This window comes from Syngnathus leptorhynchus, chromosome 12, assembly GCF_054491065.1.
Source record: "Syngnathus leptorhynchus isolate UIUO chromosome 12, UIUO_Slep, whole genome shotgun sequence".
Taxonomy (NCBI): domain Eukaryota; kingdom Metazoa; phylum Chordata; class Actinopteri; order Syngnathiformes; family Syngnathidae; genus Syngnathus; species Syngnathus leptorhynchus.
In genome coordinates, this window is record NC_141206.1 from 3,030,245 (window position 1) to 3,052,471 (window position 22,227).

Here is a 22,227-nt window from a genome sequence, read left to right on the forward strand (position 1 = left end):
TAGCTGTCTATGGTATACTTACAAACAGTTGTTTCAGATTGAAGGTGGTACCCTCACCACTGATCAATGATTTTCCTACCCATCTTTGTCCCTGGATGTTTGCTTACATTTCCTTAAAAACATACTTTAGGCGTCTCATCTTACTGCAGGACTGGTGATTGTGTACAATTGATTCTTTCTACATGCCAAGGAATATTTGCATGGCCTCACTCGCAATGCATTTTAAAGAATGGAGAAGAGAGAGAGAGAGAGAGAGAGAGAGAGAGAGAGAGAGAGAGAGAGAGAGAGAGAGAGAGAGAGAGAGAGAGAGAGAGAGAGAGAGAGAGAGAGAGAGAGAGAGAGAGAGAGAGAGAGAGAGAGAGAAATATTCTGGGTACAAAAATAGAAAACATGATGAATAATATCAAATTTTGAGTGAGTTGATTTTTTTTTCCAAACATATCAAATTTTGATTGAGTTGATTTTTGTAAAAAAAGGCAAGACGATTAGCCCTTGTGCTTAACGTTGGTTTGCTGTTCAGCAGTTTTGTGCCATACTTGAATAGTAATTCTCATGCACCTTTGCACGATGAAAAAAAACACAGTATGGAGTTATGCTTTTATTGTTCAAATGCTTTGAACAGAAGGCTGGATCTTTTACGCCTGTATTGAGCATAAAGATACTGGGACATTGGTTTATTATACTCATTCAATGCGAGCCTTTTTTCATTTTTAGAGCCTGTTTTACATTTACACATGAAAATATGTAAAAGTCACATAAATATGAACCTGGGATTGATTGTTCCTATTCTTGTAAGACGCTAAACAATCTAAATGAGCTTCAAAACAAACACACAGATGTATTGTATCCATCTTTAAAAAGGCAGCCATCAGGTCCCCCAAAAATTGAGCCCCTCCTACATAATTTAAGTTGTCCACATTTGCCATATAGACAGATATGATCTTTTTCAATGGAGCTAAACTATTTTTTTGAAACCACATCATTAGTAAGCAGATCAATGTTCGTGTCCGCAGACAAGCAAGGCTTTAATGCGTGGAGCCGAAGATGCAGTCGATGCCGCTGTCTGCCGGAAAGTGGTCTGTCCACAGACAAACCTTTGAATCTGGTGTTGGCCTTCAAACCTGTGGCCACATGCTCTGTCGTGATGGACAGAATGGGGCTACAGTACCACTCTGAATGATAGGGTCAATGGGGTCATTGGTGTTCACTGAGAGAAATCATTTGAAGTGGGCTGAGCACTTACCAGCGATGGATGCCTTTATAGAGCTTAACTGATGATAACGGATGGCGTTCACATCATGGGACACTCTGCAGCAGCATTAGGAGGCTAGTGGAAGCTGCTTTGGAAAAGGACCTGGGACTGCACTGTTTGTACTGTACACAGACTGCTTTATATGCAACCTTATTTCCTGTCTGCTGTATCTGTGAAGCAGCGTAAAATAGCAAAAGAAGTCATGCTAAAAAAAAAAATCCCTTTTTCATTCAGGTGAAAAAGCAGCAGAATGGCCTTGTGGTCTCGAGCCTCCAGCAAGGTTGTGTCCCAATGGGACCCAGTGCAGAGAATACTGGACCGGACCCAATTTTGGCATTACCAACTTTGACAACATCCTGTTTGCTGTGCTTACGGTGTTCCAGTGCATCACAATGGAGGGCTGGGTTGACGTCCTCTACAGTGTAAGTTCATATATTCTACGTTGTCGCAAAAAACTGTCACAATTTATGGTGACTGGACTATTTTCGAGCATTGTGGCTGTATAAGCACACTTTACATCAACTCACACCCTTAGTGACCTACATAAAAAACAAAAATCTGTCCATTTCAGTGTCACTGCTTCCACTTTAAAATTCCAATATTAAATTGCATTGACAAGTTACTTTGCAATATCTTTCGTACAAAATATTTTCTCATAATAAAAATCAAAAACCGTCTTTGTTTGCTGTAGTATATGAGACTTCATGTGTCTCTTTTATTATTATTATTATTATTATTATTATTATTGAACATATTCAGACCTTTTTCCTTCTGCCATGGTTTTTTTCTTTCCCATGAGCCATCTTTCCATTTCCTTCCTGCTCCATTCAATTCAGTGCAAACATCTCCTGTAACTTTTCCAGGCTCATTATCTTAAGCGCTTGCAAACGCTCACTGGTTTGCTCTAGGACAACATTTCCATTCCGTTGATGTTTCCCTTTTTATTCATACTCTTTCCTTTTTACTCCCTCTGAGAAATGTTTCATCCTTTCTGCAGAGGATTCATCACAGATTACCTCGTACTTCTCCTAATCCGTCAGACATTTTCTCCGTTTTCATCTCTGCAAAAGTGCATCTCCCAGTTTCCCAATGTATGAATCATGAAGTCTGGCAGTGAAGGAATAATTCATAAATCACGAATCATAAAATAATGATCTATGTATTTGCTTATTACTCTCTTCAAATATGCATTGTTGTTTCATTTATATGGTTTCATTGAGGTAACTAAAAGTAGAAAGCTAAAAACACATTGAAAACCCAACAATACATGCATAGTGTCCAACAAAAGACACATTTGCTTTATTCACCAAAATGACTGAATGAAGAAGCTTCCTTTTGATCAGATTTATGGATAAACCATCAGTTTTTTTTTTATGGAAAATAGTCTAAAATTAAACTCATGACCCTTGTGAACAAGGGCACAAAAATAAGGCCCTAGGTCTTATATTACCTTATATTACAATGACAATATCATTTTACTGAATTGGAAAGATGTGCAGGTGATTCTAGAGGTAGAATCGAACCTGCGCTCTCCAAACTGAGGTGGCGTGCTAACCAGTGCGGCACCGTACAGCCTAATATGTGTTGCCAGTAAAAAGATACCTTAAGAGCACATATTTTACATGTATGCATGTATTTTGTCCATATTTAAAATATCTCAATATGTGGCCCCCAGATCATACTGTCTTTTTTAAGTAAAGAACAAAAAGGTAATTAATGTGAGCAGACATGTGCTTTGTAGCCAAACATATATCAGTGAGTAATGCACCAACAGAGAAGAAACGACCTGCCCTTATCATACAAAAGCAGCTTGTTTTTACATCGCGATGGCCTTAAATGAAACACTATGATCAGCAGAACCCCTGAATATTTGTTAAGTTCAACAATATTGGATGATACACCCAAGACTGATGTGAATGCTTACACAAACCGTTTTTTGTGATAAGATTGGACACATTACAATGAAAAACATTTACTGTAATAAATTACCAGCAAATATGTAACAACTGACAACACACAAGATTGAATTCAATGCTATAACGTTAGTACATCAATTTCTAAAACCGGTACTGACATTTCTTGAGTACCTAAATATGTTGTTGTCCGATAGTATGTATGCTGTTTATTTGTCAACAACAACAAAAAAAAATGTAATTTCCAGCTACGGTATGAAAAATAAGCATGACAGTTTAGTTGTGCCTCCTAAATGCAAATTAACACTCTGTTACAATTCACCCAGATAATGTTTCTTGAGAAGGAGCTTAAATTAAACCCTCTGCATTCTAATCTCTCTTTACTGCCTAATTCCCAAGTCACTTAAAACACGACTGCAGCAATCTCATGTTATCTAGTGACTATTGGAGCAGTCAGTTGGTTGTAGCATCCCCTCTTACACGGTTTTATATCGTCTACATTTGCTGTGTCAGGCTTGAGGCTCATTGCGTCCATCAACGATTTCACAGACAGTACCAAAGTAAAAACAATTAGCGTTAACCTTATTGACCAGGTTTCTCTTGAGGGACTCCAACCTCCTGAGAAACCTAAAAATGCTTGCGTCAAGTACCATCTTGCCATTATGTCCTCATTTGTGCACCCATTCAGCGAAATGATCCACCAAAGCCACGCTTTTAAAATTGGCACTATTTATTTATTTTTTTTGTTACAGAAGGATATGTTAAGTGCTTTTGCAGTGCACAGTGTGCCAATCTTCATTTCATGTCTTGTAATTTTACTACTTTTTCTTACAATCCAGCCGCTGCCATAAGAATTAGAAGGGCCTCAAATTACCCCTGCCCTGTTAAAAAAATAAATAAAAATAAATTATGCATCAATATTAGATTGGATTTTAAAAATCTCTAGGAGATTGACCTTCCCAGAATTACAGTTTATGCTCTCAGGGAAATTGTGGATTATGCCAAACAAGTGCAAAAAAAAAAGTTTGGAAGAACAGCAACAAGGTACATCCTAAACGATCAGCGGTAAATAGTTATGACTTGCAGGTGGAAATATGTAGTCAGGTGACTTTCAAAGCATTGTAGTCCAATTTAGTGTAAGTGATGTTTTCTAGTCAGTCAGTAAGGAAGCTGACAGAAGTGCAGTGGAGTTGACAAGAGCTTGTGGAGACAGCGCAAATGAACAAATGGAGGGCAAATAAAAAAAGTCTAGAGAACAAACCCAAACTAAGACCAAAACACAAATCATCTTTTCCAGAGTAAAGCCAAACCTCAAAACAAACACAAAATCACACATAATGACACCTTAATGAGAATGAGCCACAGGCCTACAGTCATATCCAAAACAGACCTTATTACTGTTGCGAATAATGATGTAATCTTTCACTTATTCAGATGTAATATAGTGACCTCAGATGCAATTATACCCCCAAAAAATAGATACCATTTGTCTTTCAAGCCTTGCTAATTAAGCTATTTTGTTCAAAGTGAATCCTCCAAAATATTTAAATATAACAAAATATCTCAAAGAGATGTTTACTTCTGTCCAACATATGGGGTCATTTGAAGTACCTTGCCTAAGGGAACATACAGCATGAGCAGTTTTGCAATGAACTACGTGAGTATCGCCAGCGGGCTCCTTTGCCAAATGCTCTGTATGTTCCCCTCGGTTGGTAGCACAGTGTGTACGACGACTCCACAGCCCTCGCACTTAAAAGGAGACTCGGCTTATTAGCTCAAATCCCTTTAAATGACGCTGATGCTACTTTTGCCCTTTGTTTTTCTCCTACTCCTTTCTTTTGTATCCTGCTCAATAAAATGGGGCATTGATTCTCTCCTCTAGGTTTTGATTTTGTCTGAAGAGCAGGAAACATTGTTAGTGAAGTGTTGCATGCAAGCAGTGACGGGTGCACATTTGCATCTGGATTATAACGTATTTTTTTCAGACATTTTATTCAATTGCAAATTATGAAAATGATGCAGCCATTAAAAGGGTTTGCAGAAAATGTGCAAGCCTGCACAGATGCATACGCACGTACACATTTGATGCACACCAATTAGATGCAGACAGAATCACAGATGTTGATGCCAGAGGCCGACGTTAAAATATCATGCACAGTTTAAAGTGACGTCTTGATGCTTATATGTCGATCCCTTTTCTTTCCTTTCTATTTTCCATGTATCAATCATGCTAAGATTTAGAGGGTGAAACTTACCCATATATAACCATAAACGGTACAGAAAAATGTAAACCGAAATTGGTTTCGTTTCCTGACGACATCTTGTAATCTTTGATATGTGATAAATATGAAATTAGCTTATCTTAATTCATATGTGGCGGCTCGGTTGGGCACTGGGTAGCACGTCCGCCTCACAGTTAGGAAGGTGCGGGTTTGATTCCACCTCCGGCCCTCCCTGTGTGGAGTTTGCATGTTCTCCCTGAGCCCGCGTGGGTTTCTTCCGGGCACTCCGATTTCCTCCCACATCCCAAAAACATGCTTGGTAGGCCGATTGAGCACTCCAAATTGCCCCTAGGTGTGAGTGCGGATGGTTGTTCGTCTCTGTGTGCCCTGCGATTGGCTGGCAACCGGTTCAGGGTGTCCCCCACCTACTGCCCGATGACGGCTGGGATAGGCTCCAGCACACCCGCGACCCCCGTGGGGACAAAGCGGTTCAGAAAACGGATGGATAATTCATATGTTTATAGAGACCTTTAAAAATAATGGTCACACGCAAATTCACAATTTCCTAAAACTCCTCTGTTTTGTATACCCAGACCAACGATGTGGCAGGAAACACATGGAATTGGCTCTACTTCATCCCTCTCATCATCATTGGCTCTTTCTTCATGCTCAACTTGGTGCTTGGTGTGCTATCAGGGTAAGTCGTTTTTATCCTTTCACTAAAAGTCTAAATGTATATTTTGGCTCAGAATTAGAATTCTAATCAGAGCTATTGGAAGATAATAAGGATTAAACACATTGAACACTTATATAATTTTTTATGGCACTCCAGGAGTGCCATTAATGTATACAAAATAAAAAATAAAACATCACATAGCTCCACCCACGACAAAAATGTAAACTTCATTTAAAATTGTGGTCAAATTTCTCACCCTTGGGAAAAAATTCATCCCGTGCAAAAGCTTGGGCGTGAGGGTCAACGTGCCTCAACGGAAACAAATGTCAGATTTATTGATCCAAGAAACACTACTGAGAAAGTAAAAAAAAAAAAACAATACAGGATCTGCACTTCGAATCTAAGTGCACTTGCGATCCTTAAATTGTTTGTGGTTGTTTTGGGTTGGTAACCGCAATCTTGATGCTTCATGGCATGTCACACTGCAAGGTGACTTGTATAAATGAATTGCTACAAAAAGTCAAACTGTCCAGCATCAAATTGCAGTCATGACTGTTTGTGTGATAAATGGCAATTGTATTGGAGGTACAGATTCCTGCCTACAACATTTCTGTTTTTCTTTACATTGAATTTTTACTTGCACTGTTGTAAGAATTAATGTTAAATGTAAGATGATAAACAGTTTTATTCCACATTTCTGGTAAAGAGGAAAGAACTTGAAAGATCACATAATTTATACATGTACAGTATGGTTGTTGTTGGGTCTTTTTCTTTTTAGCAATGAATTATACGATCTGTGATGTGACCCTTGGTCCTCCTGAACATAGTTAGTGTTTTCTAGGGCAGCAAAAGCTAGCAACATTATGTGGAAATAAAACATGGTCAATATATTTTTTTAATCCATCTTGAAATCACTTTCTCAAATTATTTTGTATGACATCCACTTAAGTGTGGAAAATAAACACATTCAATTGCTTTTAACCTTCAAGTGAAGGCAGTCACTTTGCTCCAGCAGAAAAATACATACAATCTATACTAACACAATATCCATCAACGAGGTTCTGTTTAAATTTTCATCAAAGCTGCCATACAGTATTTACTCTGTGGTTAATTACCTTTTTTTCCAAATCATTTAATCTGACATGCATTGTAAACGCAACAGAAGAACGTCTAGTGTAAAATGTGTTTACCCTTTGTGACAATTAAAGCATCTTGTCAATTCCACAGAGAGTTTGCCAAAGAAAGAGAGCGGGTGGAGAAAAGACAGGAGTTCCTCAAGCTTCGAAGGCAGCAACAAATTGAGAGAGAGCTTACGGGATACCTGGAATGGATCTGCAAAGCTGGTTGGCCCCATCCCTAAACCTGTGCTAATGATTAAATCCCCCCAAATCATGAAACTGTTACTTTTGTTTCTTCTGCAGAGGAGGTGTTGCTAGAGGAGGAGGAGGAAATTGCAGAGGAGAAGTCACCTCTGGATGGTGCGTGGTACAAGAGGAAACAAAATCTGCCAGGTGCAAAATACTAAAAGTGCTTTCACACCAAAATTACCTGGCACAAAAAAATATTGTGGCCTATTTTAGTTTGGCATTCAGACAACAGATTTCTGGACCATCAGGTTGATTGACTGAATGAGAGATTTCTTTTTTTTCCTTTTTGTGTGTGAAAATAATTTTAAAAAATCAAATACTGAGCTCCAGTATTATGTTACTATAATTATGTATCATGTTCTCTCTGTCTCTCTGTCTCTCTGTCTCTCTGTCTCTCTGTCTCTCTGTCTCTCTGTCTCTCTGTCTCTCTGTCTCTCTCTCTCTCTCTCTCTCTCTCTCTCTCTCTCTCTCTCTCTCTCTCTCTCTCTCTCTCTCTCTCTCGCTTAACATTTTCATGTCCAACATCAGGTGATTTATTAGACAGAAATTTGACTGAAAGAAAAAAAAAACCACTGTGACAATGTGTCGGCGGCCACGTACCAATTAAAATCCATATTAGTTAGTGTTTCTTCCATTTCAAAGCTAGAGGGAAAGGCAGAACATCAAAACAAGATAAAATCTATCATAAATCATAAAAATTGCCCATTCACTCACACTTGTAATTAGTTTTCTTTCAAACACACATACACACAGCTGTACAGTGTACATATATTCTAATTATTTTTATCCTACTGTTGTTCTACATGAATCTTTACAGTCCTGAAACGGAGCAAAATTAAGAAGGATAAAAATGACCTGATCGGTGCTGAAGAAGGGGAAGATCCATTTGCTGACATCTCTTCTGTTGGTAAGCCCGACGTTGTTTTTCTGCACCAGCAGATCACCTCCGACCTTCACGTAGTGTCTCCTCAAAAGTTGACCTTTAGAATAAAAGCCACCTTAAAAGCCTGTCTTTGACAATAAATATAGCCATCCTGAGACTGACTCAGGTCTGGGGTTAAAGTGGCATGTTACGTCAACACTATAAAACACGGTTACATATCCAACTTGCCTGAGCTGTGAGCATCACAGAAGCACTTCAATACCATCTGGATCTGGTATTAGAGAAGGAATGGATAATTAACTGCTTAAAATACTGTTACCTTCAGCATGTGTGAATATGAATTTAGAAATTAATTGGCTTCACAGAAACAAGCAAAGAGAACGTGTCGTTTATTGTCTGCAACTAGGTGAAAACATGATAATTGAAGTTAATTTTGTCCTGCCACTACTTAAATGCTTGCTACAGAGTGTATATGGATAAGAGCGAGCAAAGCTAATGCAGTCATCGTGCATGCTGAAACTGTGAAATTATATTTACACTCTCTATGCACAATATACACAGACACATACAGTATACTTCACGTCTGCTATGGTATCCCTTTTTGCGCTTTTGGAAATTTTGAAATCACATTTTTTTGTTTTCATCTTGATTTGACTCACACGTTTTTGTGCTTGTGGGATTTGTGCTGCAAAAAAATAGTGATGGGGAAAACAAAGTTTCAAATTAGATTCATGAACCAGTTGTTGTATTTTTTGACTCTAGATGGAAGTGTTATATCTAAATAAAGAGGTTAAAGTGTCTTTTCAGTTGAATAGAGTACACCATCAAGAGTAGCCCAAAATTACTTACAGTTTCGTGAGGCAAATATGAAGCTTTATTTACCCATCACTGGCGAAAATCAAAATAACTCGCTGACAGAGTCAGAGGAAACTGTCGAGAATGAAAAACAATGTGCTTTTGGTAGATTTGGTAGCTTTTGAAGCTGTCACTCAGGTAGAATACAAAAGTTAAACCATTTTATGTCATGTTCAGCTCCCCCTGGTTCTCCCTTTGGTCGGGCCAGTGTGAAAAGCAGCACGAAGATGGACAGCTCGTCTTATTTTCGTCGTAAGGAGAAACGAACTCGTTTCTTTATCCGGCGAATGGTAAAAGCGCAGAGCTTCTACTGGATCGTTCTGTGTCTGGTTGGCCTGAACACTCTGTGCGTGGCCATAGTCCACTACGATCAACCCGCGTGGCTTACAACAGCCCTGTGTAAGTCACACAATTTGCCTCAAATGAAAGCTGTGTACATTTATCAGCCTCTGTTATGTTCATGTTTATCACAGACACAGCGGAGTTTGTATTCTTGGGTTTGTTTCTCACCGAGATGACCTTGAAGATGTATGGCCTTGGACCACGGAATTATTTCCACTCCTCCTTTAACTGCTTTGATTTTGGGGTAAGTGAATCCTGTTTTTCTAACACCAGTGCAGATCGATGATCAGGTCTTAAGAGAGCAAGTGCATCTTTTCTAATCCACTTGGTAAAATTAAGGAACTTTGAACTGAGGACCTACTATTCTCCCGTCTCTTAAATCTAGGTGATTGTGGGAAGTATTTTTGAGGTGATCTGGGACATGATCAAGCCCGGAGCATCATTTGGAATCAGTGTGTTGAGAGCACTGAGACTGCTAAGAATCTTCAAAGTCACTAAGTGAGTTTCTCTCCACAAAGATAAAATAATATCACCAAACTATCATGACACAATATGTTACAAACTGCAGTATGATGTAACCAAGATTGTGGTGGAAACAAAGAGATTCAATGCCTTGTCAAAATGTATTCATATTAGATTTTGTTGCAATTAGTTAGGCACCACACAACTTTGACCAATAAAAACTGTATAGTTTCACTTTTCCTCAATACATGTCAGTTTTGATAATATTCTGTTGAGCTATTGGATCTTTTGTTCTATTTCCCAGCTTTGGTCAGTAATTGTTGTCCTTGTTCTGTAACTTAGGTATTGGAACTCCCTGAGGAACCTTGTGGTCTCCCTTCTTAATTCCATGAAGTCAATTATCAGTTTGCTTTTCCTCCTCTTTCTATTCATCGTTGTCTTCGCTCTGCTGGGCATGCAGCTCTTTGGAGGACAGTGAGTAATATCTTGAACCTTTCCCACTCATACAGTCTGACTGATCTTTCTTCTCATTTCCATCCAGCGCTTGATTTAATATGCACACAGACTGTGCTTGTCTCTTCCCGAATTCTAATTAGTTCACTGTTTGTTTCATGCCTGCAACACACACAAATATACACACACCACTCGCACACGTACTGTACACAAGTGCTCATATTCTCCCTCAACCATTTCCCCAGCCGACCCTTCTTGTATTGAGCCAGTAGCCCTGCGTGGTGCTGGTGACAGACATGTTGGCGCAGCAGGAAGCTGGCAAAGTAGCAGCAGTGACTGTGGCTCTTTGATACCACTCCCAGCAAGGAGTCTCATGCTATCTAATGATGGGAGCACTTCATAATCCAGCTGGCATTTAGTCCTGAATACTCAACTCACATATTAGTCTGCTTTTACAAGTTGTGAACCACTCTAAATGGTCCAAGTATTTGCAACACTGGCAAAATCTAAATTGGTCAATTCGAAAAAATGCTATAAGGCGAATTCTTTATGTAAAAGGGCTTTAACAATTTGTCAGGTTTTTTTCCTGCTTGTTTTATGTATCCCTAAATATATATTACATCCTGAAAGAATATTGCTGCTCTTGGCGAAATCATTAGTTCAATGAAGTATAACACTAAAAAAAAAAAAACGGAGCTGACAGATGACTACTTGTAAACAAGTCAACTGTTTCTTTCTAAAGCACTTAAAATCAAAGGTGACAGCTCAGAAGCCGCCCAGTGCTGGCTCAGACTTGTGAGAAAGGGTTTTAGGGATTATTGTTTCATTACTTTAGTCATCCTTCACAAAGAATTGTCTTGACGTTCTGATGGTTAAAGCTCCTCTCCATCGACTAGATTCAATCAAAACAAATTTGATCAGTATATTCATCCATACATTTTCTATAGTGCTTGTCCACGTCCACACTCGGGTTCTGACTGAGCCGAAAACTAGTCCAAATGATTCAAAGCAAAAGGTGGTTGGTTTTATAGTTTGTGTACAAAGCACTCGGCATGCTATCAAAAAAGAATAAAGAAGCGATATTTGTTTCAATCAAACTCTTCATTTATTCACCTCATAGACCTTTTAAGTATGCATATTGAGCCTTTCTCAGATCAATTTGCCTCTCCTCTAGAACCTCCTGATTTGATTTGTTTTTGATTTTCATGGGTGGTAATCATCAATGGCAGAAAAATACTTTGTTCCAAGGGTTGACCTTTTAGAAACGTAACATCATGCATAATATCTTTTTAAGTGATTCACTGTAAGTAGGAAACACAACAAGCAGCAAAGAGAAATGGATATTTTTTTATGGCTTCATCTTACAATGTGTAACCCAGTGCGATTCAATTAGCTACCCGCGGGCCACATGCCGAACCAAATCGTACAGCTTGTGGTCCAGCCGTCTTGAAATGAATTGCATTCATACGGTGTTTGATACTTTGAATGCAACTCTTGTGCAGCCTATCCACATTGGCCACATTGTTTTTTTTTTTTTTTTTGTGTGTGTTTTTTTATGTGGCTACGCTAAATACAAGAGTAATGGCAAGAAGTAATGTGGAAAACACATGCCTGTTTCAACTTTCGTAATGTTGAGAATGAAAATTGTTGATTCACTCATTTGTATGGGCGGACTACATTTCTTGATTTGAGAATTTGCCGCAACTAAATTTGTGATTGAATAGCCCTGATTGTGACAGTTGTAGCAAAAAGTAAAATCCAATGACTGGAAGATGACTTTTACGTATTTTATTTGATTTGTAGCAGGATGTTAGACTGATAGATGTATAGTTGAAAAGTAGTATTTGTATTGCCAGCACTGTTGTCAAGTGGTCAACCACTAGTTTTTATGTTGCCACATACTGCTTTTGCTGGGTTTTTATAGTATTCACACCTTTAGTATGTGTTAAGCAGCCTTTCACTTGTAGTCGGTTCTCCTTGGACTGACAGGCCTCACAAACACCACGTCTGGCTGCCTTGAAAGCAGCTGACTGTTGCTATGGCACCCAGTCTTCTATCAGTCAATGCCATCATTAGCACCACATCAGTCTCTTGTGATGGACAAGTGTGAGATGAGTCTGACGTCCACACAGTGCTTTCAGCCAGCAGTGCACATTTGGTGGCATACATGTTTACATGACCGACAAACAATGTTCGTTTTAAGTTTTATGAGTAAAAATAATTACACTCAATAATAGTCAGTCTTTCAGGAAAAATGTTTTTTTGTATGAGTAACGCAACCACTAACACACTCAGGTTGACAATTCCTCATGAAACAGGATCGTTTCAATCCTTAACGAAATGTTATGTAATGGCATGTTAAAAAAAATCAAGGAAAATCAATTATTTTATGCATCCTGAATACATTTTTTTTGTTCAGATATTATGTTCTTCCTGAATGCATTTTTTTGTTCATATATTATGTTCTGGCACACAACACACCAAACTTGTCTCTGTAAAATTGAGAATTAAAAGATAAACAGCTGGAGGCAGTGGACCGTCTCCCTGCTGAGACTCAAAGGACATCACGTCTGTTTGTGATAAGCTTTGAAAAAATATGCAGCCTTTACTGTAATGACTACAAAATAGTTTTTCGTGTTTTTTTTCCGTGTTTGAACATCAGGCAAACTCAGCCTATAAATATATATAGGCTATATAAATATATATATTTAACTCAATGCGTTTCTCACAACCAAAAGTACATCTAATAGCATAAATATTCACAAATATAAATGTGTAAAATTACATACAAACGGGTATAAATTAAATAAAATCTGGTCTGTTTGAGGAAGACCTGTTTTCTATTTTATGGAATCGCTACCTTTTTCCCCCAGGTAAATTGGGGGGAACATAAGTTGCACCATGTATAAACTGTTGGGAGTTAGGACTCACGTGACACGCACTTCGCGAATTGTTTTAACGAAGTCTCTGCGGGTGCTTTTTGGATGAGCACTCCCAATCCCCATTATCGCAGTAAACAGAGGTCAGAACTCACAAGCACAGCAGCCCACCGCCTGCAGTGGACCCTCTAATCCACAATAGGAAAATAGGAGAGCCAATAGTGGGTGAGGCGTGTTAGGAAGGAAAAGAAGGCTTAGAAAGAAACGGAACAAAGATGTAAGTGTGATGAAGGATGCCGTGATCAGACATGGGGGATGGGGTTGGGGCAATAGTGAAAGGAAACGAGCATGCAGAGATACAATATAATGCCATACCAAGGGAGGCAAAGCTTATTGAATTACAGAAGATGCCGCTCCCCACTCCCCTCTAATACAGTGCATATGAGAGCAAAAGCTTTATGGCTGGCTGATAATGGTTTACCTCTGCAGGTTTATTGTAGTTTTTTCTATGTAAAAAAAGAGAATCTAGATTTTATGTATTTGTAACATACCACACATCTCAACATGCCTTTGTTGCGTGATCTTGTCGAGGGGAAGAAGCAGGCTGCGATTTGGTGTTAATGGCACAAGTGGTCTTGTGGTAACTAAGTGTACCACATCCTCTCCTCATTTTAATTTTCAGCCCCACATCTCGCACACATATAGAATCACTGTACAGTAGCAAAAAAGATTACGTCTGAACGCCTCTTCGACAGTGCCTCAGCTTGTAATTTTGTCATTACTGAACTGCTTTAATTTTCTTTTGCCAGCAATAAAATAAAAAAAAAATTGTGTCATTTTAGTGACACAGTACAAAGCCTGACAGAGGGGAGATTATGTCATCACATTCGTTTGTATGTTTGTTGGCACGACTCGGAACGTACCTAACTTGCCTAAAACTGGATGACTCGTGTCAGATTGAATATGATTGGCCTTGACAGAATTCTACGCCCTTCTTATGACATGCTGAGTGAGTTGCTCCTTCATGCTAACTTTTCTCCTCCTCTTTTCATTTAGATTCAACTTTGAGGATGAAACACCAACAACAAACTTTGATACCTTTCCAGCAGCCATCCTCACTGTGTTTCAGGTGGGACAGCCCTAATATAAGGACTGTAACACACACACACGCACACGCACATTTGCACGTACGTACAAACTCACACACACACACACACACACACACACACACACACACACACACACACACACACACACACACACACACACACACACACACACACACGGGTTCATCTTGAAAATGAGAAACTCTTGACTTTATGGAAGCTGTAAGATTATTATCAGTCATGTTAATAAGAAGAAATTACTGCTCTGTGTACCTTTTGCCTCCTGACAAGATCACTTATAATCCCTTAATTAGTCTGTGTTCACAACCCTTTATGCTGCGAGATAATTAAGTTCTGTGCTGTACTCTAAAAGCCCAAGTGTCACTGGAATTCTCTTGACTCACTCAGATTTTAACTGGAGAAGACTGGAATGCGGTGATGTACCACGGCATAGAGTCACAAGGAGGTGTTCGCCGTGGAATGTTTTCTTCCGTCTACTTCATTGTCCTTACACTTTTTGGAAACTGTATCCTCTCATTAGTAAAAGCTAAATTATTAGCATATTGATGTTATGCTTTTTTTTTTAAATAATTGCTTAGGAGAAAAATATGTTAGGAAATATTTTGTGAATTAGAAGCCAAGTTAAAGTTTGAGATTTTTAGTGGATGTGGATCACAATTTAAATTTTGTTTTCTTTTCACTTTGGCCCATCTATACCAAAACGCATGAAAATCCTTTGGAATTACTTCAGCTCCTGCTTAAACTGGTCATAAAATGTGATCTGATCTACTGCCAAGTCCCAACAACAGAGAAACACAGTGGTGTTAAGCTAATACAACAAGAGTGATGTTTTTATTGAACACATTATGCAATGTGCAGGGTGAAAAAAAATAATGTAAACAATGAGGCTAATGTCCAAGAGCCAGGGGGTGTCAGATGCTAGTCAACCAAGGTAATCATTTTGATGAAATTGGAGGTATTGGTTTCACAAAGTAACAAATGGTTGTCATGAGACGATATGATAGTAATAAACCACTGCTGTCCCAATAAATAAATAAATAAATAAATAAATAAATAAATAAATAAATAAATAAATAAAAGGAATTAATGAATAAGTACGGACATCCATCCATCCATCCATCCATCCATCCATCCATCCATCCATCCATCCATCCATCCATCCATCCATCCATCCATCCATCCATCCATCCATCCATCCATCCATCCATCCATCCATCCATCCATCCATCCATCCATCCATCCATCCATCCATCCATCCATCCATCCATCCATCCATCCATCCATCCATCCATCCATCCATCCATCCATCCATCCATCCATCCATCCATCCATGCATGCATGCATGCATGCATGCATGCATGCATGCATGCATGCATCCATCCATCCATCCATCCATCCATCCATCCATCCATCCATCCATCCATCCATCCATCCATCCAGACAGACAGACAGACAGACAGACAGACAGACAGACAGACATAAGACCATAAAGTGGTCCAGTAGTGTTAGTTCATGAAGACTGTTTGTATGACTTAGATAAAAATGAGAACACTTTTCATAACCAATGTATGCAGGATTTAAGTATTTCCAGACCATTCACATAGTGTTTTATTAGTCTTCCAGAATAACTCGTCATTTTACCAAGACATTTTATACAATCCTGTGCTTCTGAAAGAATGAATCAAATTCCCACGGAATGAGTCTTTTAAATCTGTTTCTTTGAGCAGTTCATCTTTCTTTTTTTATGACGGTTTAGTCGGTAAATATGCCCTCCCAAAATGTCTTATGATGAGTGTAACCTGCGACAAAGTAACTCCATAATTTGTCCTGAGTCGTGTTGTTTCTCAGACACCCTGCTGAATGTCTTCTTGGCTATCGCTGTTGATAATCTTGCAAATGCACAGGAGCTAACAAAGGTACGCTCAGGCTTTCTATTTTAATGAAATACATACAACTAACTGTGTTGCATAATACTGCAACTTGGCTAAAGGATGAAGAAGAACAGGAGGAGGCAGCCAATAAGAAGCTTGCTCTGCAGAAGGCTTTGGAGGTGAAGGAAGTCAGTCCCATGTCAGCAGCCAACATCTCAATCGCTGCGTAAGTTTCTGTGCAACATTTTCTTCCACAACCATGATGAAATATTGTTTTTTCATTTAATCTGTTGTCATCCTCCAAGCCCATCAAATATTCTGTCTGAGTTTGTTTTACGCTCATATTCTCCACCTAGGAGAGTGCCCCTGTGGTTTTGACTGTCGCCCCCCCAGTTCACCTTAAATTACAGACAAGCGAGTCAGTATTACTTGCCACTATTGTATTTTTATCTTCAAAATTATCAGAGCTAAAAATATGTCATTGGAGCATCAAAACAGAAATTATGAGAAGTAATTTGTAGAACAAGTACACATCACTTTATTTTTACACATTATTTATTTGCTAGTTGCAAAACGACCTGTGCTCATGACAAACATCCATTAATGATTAACCTTGAGAAGATGAGTATCAACACCACGGAATTTTTATGACGTTTGACATGCTCGATTATTGATAAATATGAATCACGGATATTTTGTGAATGATTGAAATAATGATTGGTCAAATGAGTGTTTATTTTTTGGTATATGTAAAAAAATATATTAAGACAAATTTCTTTGAAACACGATAATTATGTAAGTTCCTTAATGGACCAAATATGTTTTATAACAATGCAAAGGTACTGTATAATGTGATAATTCTTCTTACAATTATGCAAATTTGTAATTGGAGTGAAATAATCATAATTGTAATTGAATGTTGATTAATTGCACAGCCCTGATATCATATAATAGGTAATTAATTAGTTAAATTATATATTATAAATTAAGATTTTCCTTTAATGTGTCATAAAGGTTTTCAGGCTGAGTTTCTGAATTGGGCTAGATGAAACAAAGGCTAAAAATTGGGGATATATATTGAAAGGCACTTATTTATTTGAATGGAACAAGCATCGTTCGTGTACCACACGCTTCGCTGCTACATATTAAATTACAAATGCGGTTAAGTACTGCCGAAAAAAAACATTACACTGTATGTGTACTGTACTGTTTTTATGGGTTGGAAGAGCACTGCTATGTGTCGCTTGCTTAAAAGCCAGAAATGGATCTTTCACCTGTGTAAGAGCTCCTGTGTTTTAGTTGGATATAACTTGAAAAGTCACCAAATCTTGGTTTCTACTGTGAATCACTACTAAACTATCGGCTGAGACTTGACCACTCGTGATAACACTGCTCGAGTGTTCAGTGGTGTTGTGCCGCATCACTCAATGAGAGGCAGTTCTAAGATGCATCACATGAAACAAAATATTTTTTTAAGATAAATACTATCTAGCTTGCCTTATTCCCCTCATACCCACTGTCATCATTGTTATTCTCCTGTGCATTAGCATCCTGTGTTCTTCAAATGTTTGAAAGTGGATAGTGTGTTTAGACATTGGTGAGCTTGCCCATAAAAAACAGTTTTTGTTTGAAATGTACTGTTTTTGTTTGTAAACTCGGGGTTTCATGTCATGGCATTTTCTTGACCAAATTAGGCATAATTTTCGCTAAAAACACGACTGTTTGAACACCACACAAAATCTTGTAGTTACAAATTCAAGTTGAAAATGTCTTTGGAATGAAACTCCTGACTATTTTTCAGGTTCAGTTTCTGCTTTTCTTAACACGTTTGCTTACTAGTAGTAGTTGCACAGATTTGTCCTTTGGAGTAATTTAGAAGGGAACATGTGGACAGACTAAGTCTCCACCTTTTCCCTTCAAATTTGTGTCTCATTTTTCTTTTGTTTTTTTGTTCTGCATGTACAGTTTTGTAAAGCAAAATCGAGATGCAATCTCTCGCAGGTCGTCCATCAACAGCATTCAGTCACTGTGAGTTATCACTCTATGTTACAATATTCTCCTCTTTGTCTCCTCTCCTCTGTCCTCCCCATTCAGACTCAATTACTCCCTATATAATTAGTTTCCTACTCTTCCTCACTGGGGTTCCTCAAATCACAATTGTCTGTCTTGTCCTTAATGTCAGCAAAGTAGACCATTATTCAAATACATCATACAAAGCAAACAGCTACCACAAATGTTCCTTACAAAGGGCAAATTATTTAAAGGAAAATTAAAAACGATATCTTTCCAAAAGTATCAAATGTATTGGCTTGAACCATAGTTACAACAGAGAAGTAAGCAACAAAACAGACATTTTTCGAACTTTTTGTTTAATATTTGAAAATGTTTTTTTTTAACACTGTCTGCAGTGAAGCCAATAACTTGCTTATTGCCATACTGCGTAAACATAATCATTGTTGTGGGGTGTCTGAATGTATAACAGCTCAAAAATAAGTTTATGGAGGCAGACTATTTGACATCTCTTGAGATAACTCAAAGATTAATTTGGTTTATATGCCTCTTGGGGTCTTGTCACATAAAAAATAATTTAATCTCGTCAGTGTCTTTGTCATTTCCAACTCAAATAAAATAAAAAAAAAGGGAAATACAACCTTTATGTGTTGCTTATGTGTGCTTGTGGAATCCTTTCCTTTGTGTCCTTTGCCTGTCTGTCTCTGTCTGTCTGTCTGTCTGTCTGTCTGTCTGTCTTCTGTCTCGTCTCTTAGGAGTTATAGTATCTACTCTACCCCTGCTCACCGAATCTTGAGGTACAGGTGACCAGATGGAACAAACTTAAGTAACCAATAAAGTACCATGTAAATAAATCATATAAACACAGTAAGCATTGATTTTTCGGGGGTTAGATGGAAATAAGAAAACATAAAAAGCACATGATATAAAAAGCACAAATTTCACCCATTTGTGTCTTCATTCATGGTTGCCATACATATTGGATACAGGCATGCCATGTCTGCAGAGGTTGACAGGATACTGTATGGTTTTATAATCCATGGAGCAAACATGTTCCCAACACAGTTTCACAATGGGTAGAAGAGAAGACAAAACATTACAACGCTTAATAAGAAGAGTTTGTCATTCCCTCAGAACACTGTGGTATCGTTCTGTTGCTCATGAACATTTTGGAGTAAACGCAGTAGACTCGTTACTAAGGCAGCAAACACTATAATACATATCGTTTTTACTGAAGTCCCGTTTGCGACGTTCCATATGGTTATGAGCATATTCAATCAAGTTAACAATAAACGCAATAATCAGTCTCTCATCTTGAAGAAACACTGCAATAGCAAAAGGCCATTTTTTTTTAAGAACGGGATCTGTTGAATGTAATTTTTAGGGTACTTTATTGCAAAGGCAACACTTGCAGCAACCCTGTACCTTTTTTTCTGGATGGTTTAAAGATTGCTGGGGCCTAGTATATTTCACATTAATAGTGGATATACTGTATTCTACTTTAATTCTTGTGGCTTTGTCGAAGTAGAGCAAGAATGAATGAAAGACTTAACTGGAAAAGTTACAGACCTCTTACACTTACCTTAATGATAGGATGTATATTTATTGATATAACTCAAAACAGTCCTTGTTACAGATGGTAACTTTGTTTCCATTTAAGTGTATGAACATCGTCTTATATGAAAAACGACAGGGAGAAATAGTCGCAAATGTTTCCCACCAACCCAATTCGCAGCATAAGTAAAGGGAATTGTTTTCACTTTCAACTCATAAAAATGTGAAATACTTACACTTTATTACATTTGACCCTTAGCCAGTAAATTACATTTTCTGAATATCATTATATATCATGTATGAAATGCACTTGATAAATAGAGGTTGATTGATTATTGTACTAGGTTGTGGATCTATCTCGGCATGAAGAATGTCTAAGAGAGGGTGCTATCACAAGTGTTATCGAGTACACATTGTTTGCTAAAGATTGAGGGATCGTCTAAATTGCTGGTGAAAATGGAAGTCTTTGGTAAAAATAGACATTTGTTCATGACTATGGCATCCTGGGTGCATGCAGACATATTCTGTATTGTAGTTTGGGGGAATTTGATCTGATTTCACTGCATTTTGGTTTCATGTATTTTCTGCAAAGCCTAAATGTTTTAACAGATCCCTTATTTACGTTTCATAGTGATGGGAAAATGAAGCTTCAGATTTATTTCATGAACCAGTTGTATTTTTTTTGGCTACTCTCGATGGCACTCTGTTCGACAATGGGCTGAAAGTACACTGACATTTTTCAAACCTCTTTCTTTAAACCATCAGTGCCATCTTGAGGAGTCAAAAACCACAACAACTGTTTCATGAATCAAATTTGAAACTTCTTCCCATCAGTAATATTACATAAGCATGGTCAATGAAAGCTGTCATGATGGACATTTGTGCTCTTCACCACTCATCATTTTGTGACATCCTAGTAACTTTGAGTCTATAGGGGCCAAACAAGTAGCTGTTGATATTGAAAATGATGAATTTCACATCAATGCTAGAGTTGGCCTGTCAGTGTGTGAACTGTAGGTGCCAAAATATGTTTTTAAAAACATAGTAAAGGAAAGGCATCTGAAATAACACAGCGTTAATTGTGACATCTCCATGTGGGGTTTTGTGTGTGTCTAGTAAGGAACAGCAACGAACAGCCAAAACCATGTCAGTGTGGGAGCAGAGGACCAACCAACTGAGGAGACACAACATAAGAGCTAGCAACGAGGCTTTGTTTAATGAACTCGACCCAGAGGAACGCCTACGACTGTCCTCTGTTCTCCATCTCCATCCTGACATGAAGACTCACCTGGATAGACCCCTTGTGGTAGAGTCCAGGAACAGCGACCTTACTAACAGGCCACCCGAAGAGGGAGAGCAAGACAGCACAGGAGACAACTTCCATTCGCACACCAGGAAGCACCATCGCCAACGGGACAGGAACGGCGAGGGCAGGGATGGATGTGATGGTCGTGCGACGAGGCATCACATTCATCACAGCCGCAGCAAAGATCATAATAGCAATGGCGCTCAGACTAAGGAGAGGAGAGGCGAGAGTAGCCACAGTCGGGATGAGGGGCAGCGACGCAGGCGGCATCATCACACGGGCTCCCCGGAAGAGGAGATCTCTGATGCACGAGGAGGAGGGCAAGAGAGAGGTCATCGCCACCACCACTCACACCGTACAGCGAAAGAGGGAAATGGGACATTAGCGAACGGTGCCCATGGAGAGCGCAGAGGACGGGGAAGGGGAGGGGAAGGTAACGGCGAGAAAAAAGGACGTTGCTCTCGAATGGTCAGAGCGCAGTCGACTCTGGATGGAGACGAAAGCAAAAAGTGCAAGAAAATTCATAGGTACGTAAAGGTGCAACATGTGTCCATGACGGCTTTATGATTCATGTGAAATGTAATTTATGAATCCCCAAACATTACAGTGGGACAAAATAGTATTTAGTCAGCCACCAATTGGGTTTTTTCTTTTAATTTTGTGTTGCTATGATGAAAATACAGACATCTCTCATCTTTCAAGTGGGAGAACTTATACGATTGGTGGGTGACTAAATACTTTTTTGTCCCGCTGTATGTCATAGCTATACAAAATCAATACAATTCGGTCATAGGTATTTTATCATTCTAGTGAAGCTGTTTTTTTTTTTTTTATTTTTTTTTATTTATTTAGCACGCACAAAATAACACAAATGTCACATGAAGAAAAAAAAATAAATTCAAAGAAAATAGTCATGCCCAACGAAGACTATAAACCCTGACGGGTTTATAAGGTGTCTCCCTCCCTGTTTGTTTTTGGAGAAAAGTTGTGTTCAATCCCCTAAAGATACTGGATCTCATTTCACAAAAAAATATGTTGAAGCGCTATGAAACACC

General features: G+C 38.5%; 1 protein-coding gene across 3 annotated transcripts in view; it reads left to right on the top strand.

Annotated features, from left to right (window-relative positions):
• The window catches only part of cacna1bb (calcium channel, voltage-dependent, N type, alpha 1B subunit, b), a 115,799-nt gene that overhangs the window by 54,891 nt on the left and 38,681 nt on the right, over nucleotides 1-22,227 (top strand). For all 3 annotated transcript variants that reach the window (XM_085927119.1, XM_085927121.1, XM_085927120.1), the window contains 15 exons: nucleotides 1,487-1,674; nucleotides 5,981-6,084; nucleotides 7,291-7,406; nucleotides 7,485-7,574; nucleotides 8,248-8,337; nucleotides 9,346-9,567; nucleotides 9,642-9,754; nucleotides 9,896-10,008; nucleotides 10,315-10,446; nucleotides 14,361-14,433; nucleotides 14,819-14,936; nucleotides 16,280-16,347; nucleotides 16,422-16,528; nucleotides 18,268-18,330; nucleotides 20,983-21,699. In XM_085927119.1, the coding sequence (XP_085783245.1) occupies nucleotides 1,487-1,674; nucleotides 5,981-6,084; nucleotides 7,291-7,406; nucleotides 7,485-7,574; nucleotides 8,248-8,337; nucleotides 9,346-9,567; nucleotides 9,642-9,754; nucleotides 9,896-10,008; nucleotides 10,315-10,446; nucleotides 14,361-14,433; nucleotides 14,819-14,936; nucleotides 16,280-16,347; nucleotides 16,422-16,528; nucleotides 18,268-18,330; nucleotides 20,983-21,699 (2,314 nt within the window). The remainder of the gene's footprint in view (nucleotides 1-1,486; nucleotides 1,675-5,980; nucleotides 6,085-7,290; nucleotides 7,407-7,484; nucleotides 7,575-8,247; nucleotides 8,338-9,345; nucleotides 9,568-9,641; nucleotides 9,755-9,895; nucleotides 10,009-10,314; nucleotides 10,447-14,360; nucleotides 14,434-14,818; nucleotides 14,937-16,279; nucleotides 16,348-16,421; nucleotides 16,529-18,267; nucleotides 18,331-20,982; nucleotides 21,700-22,227) is intronic.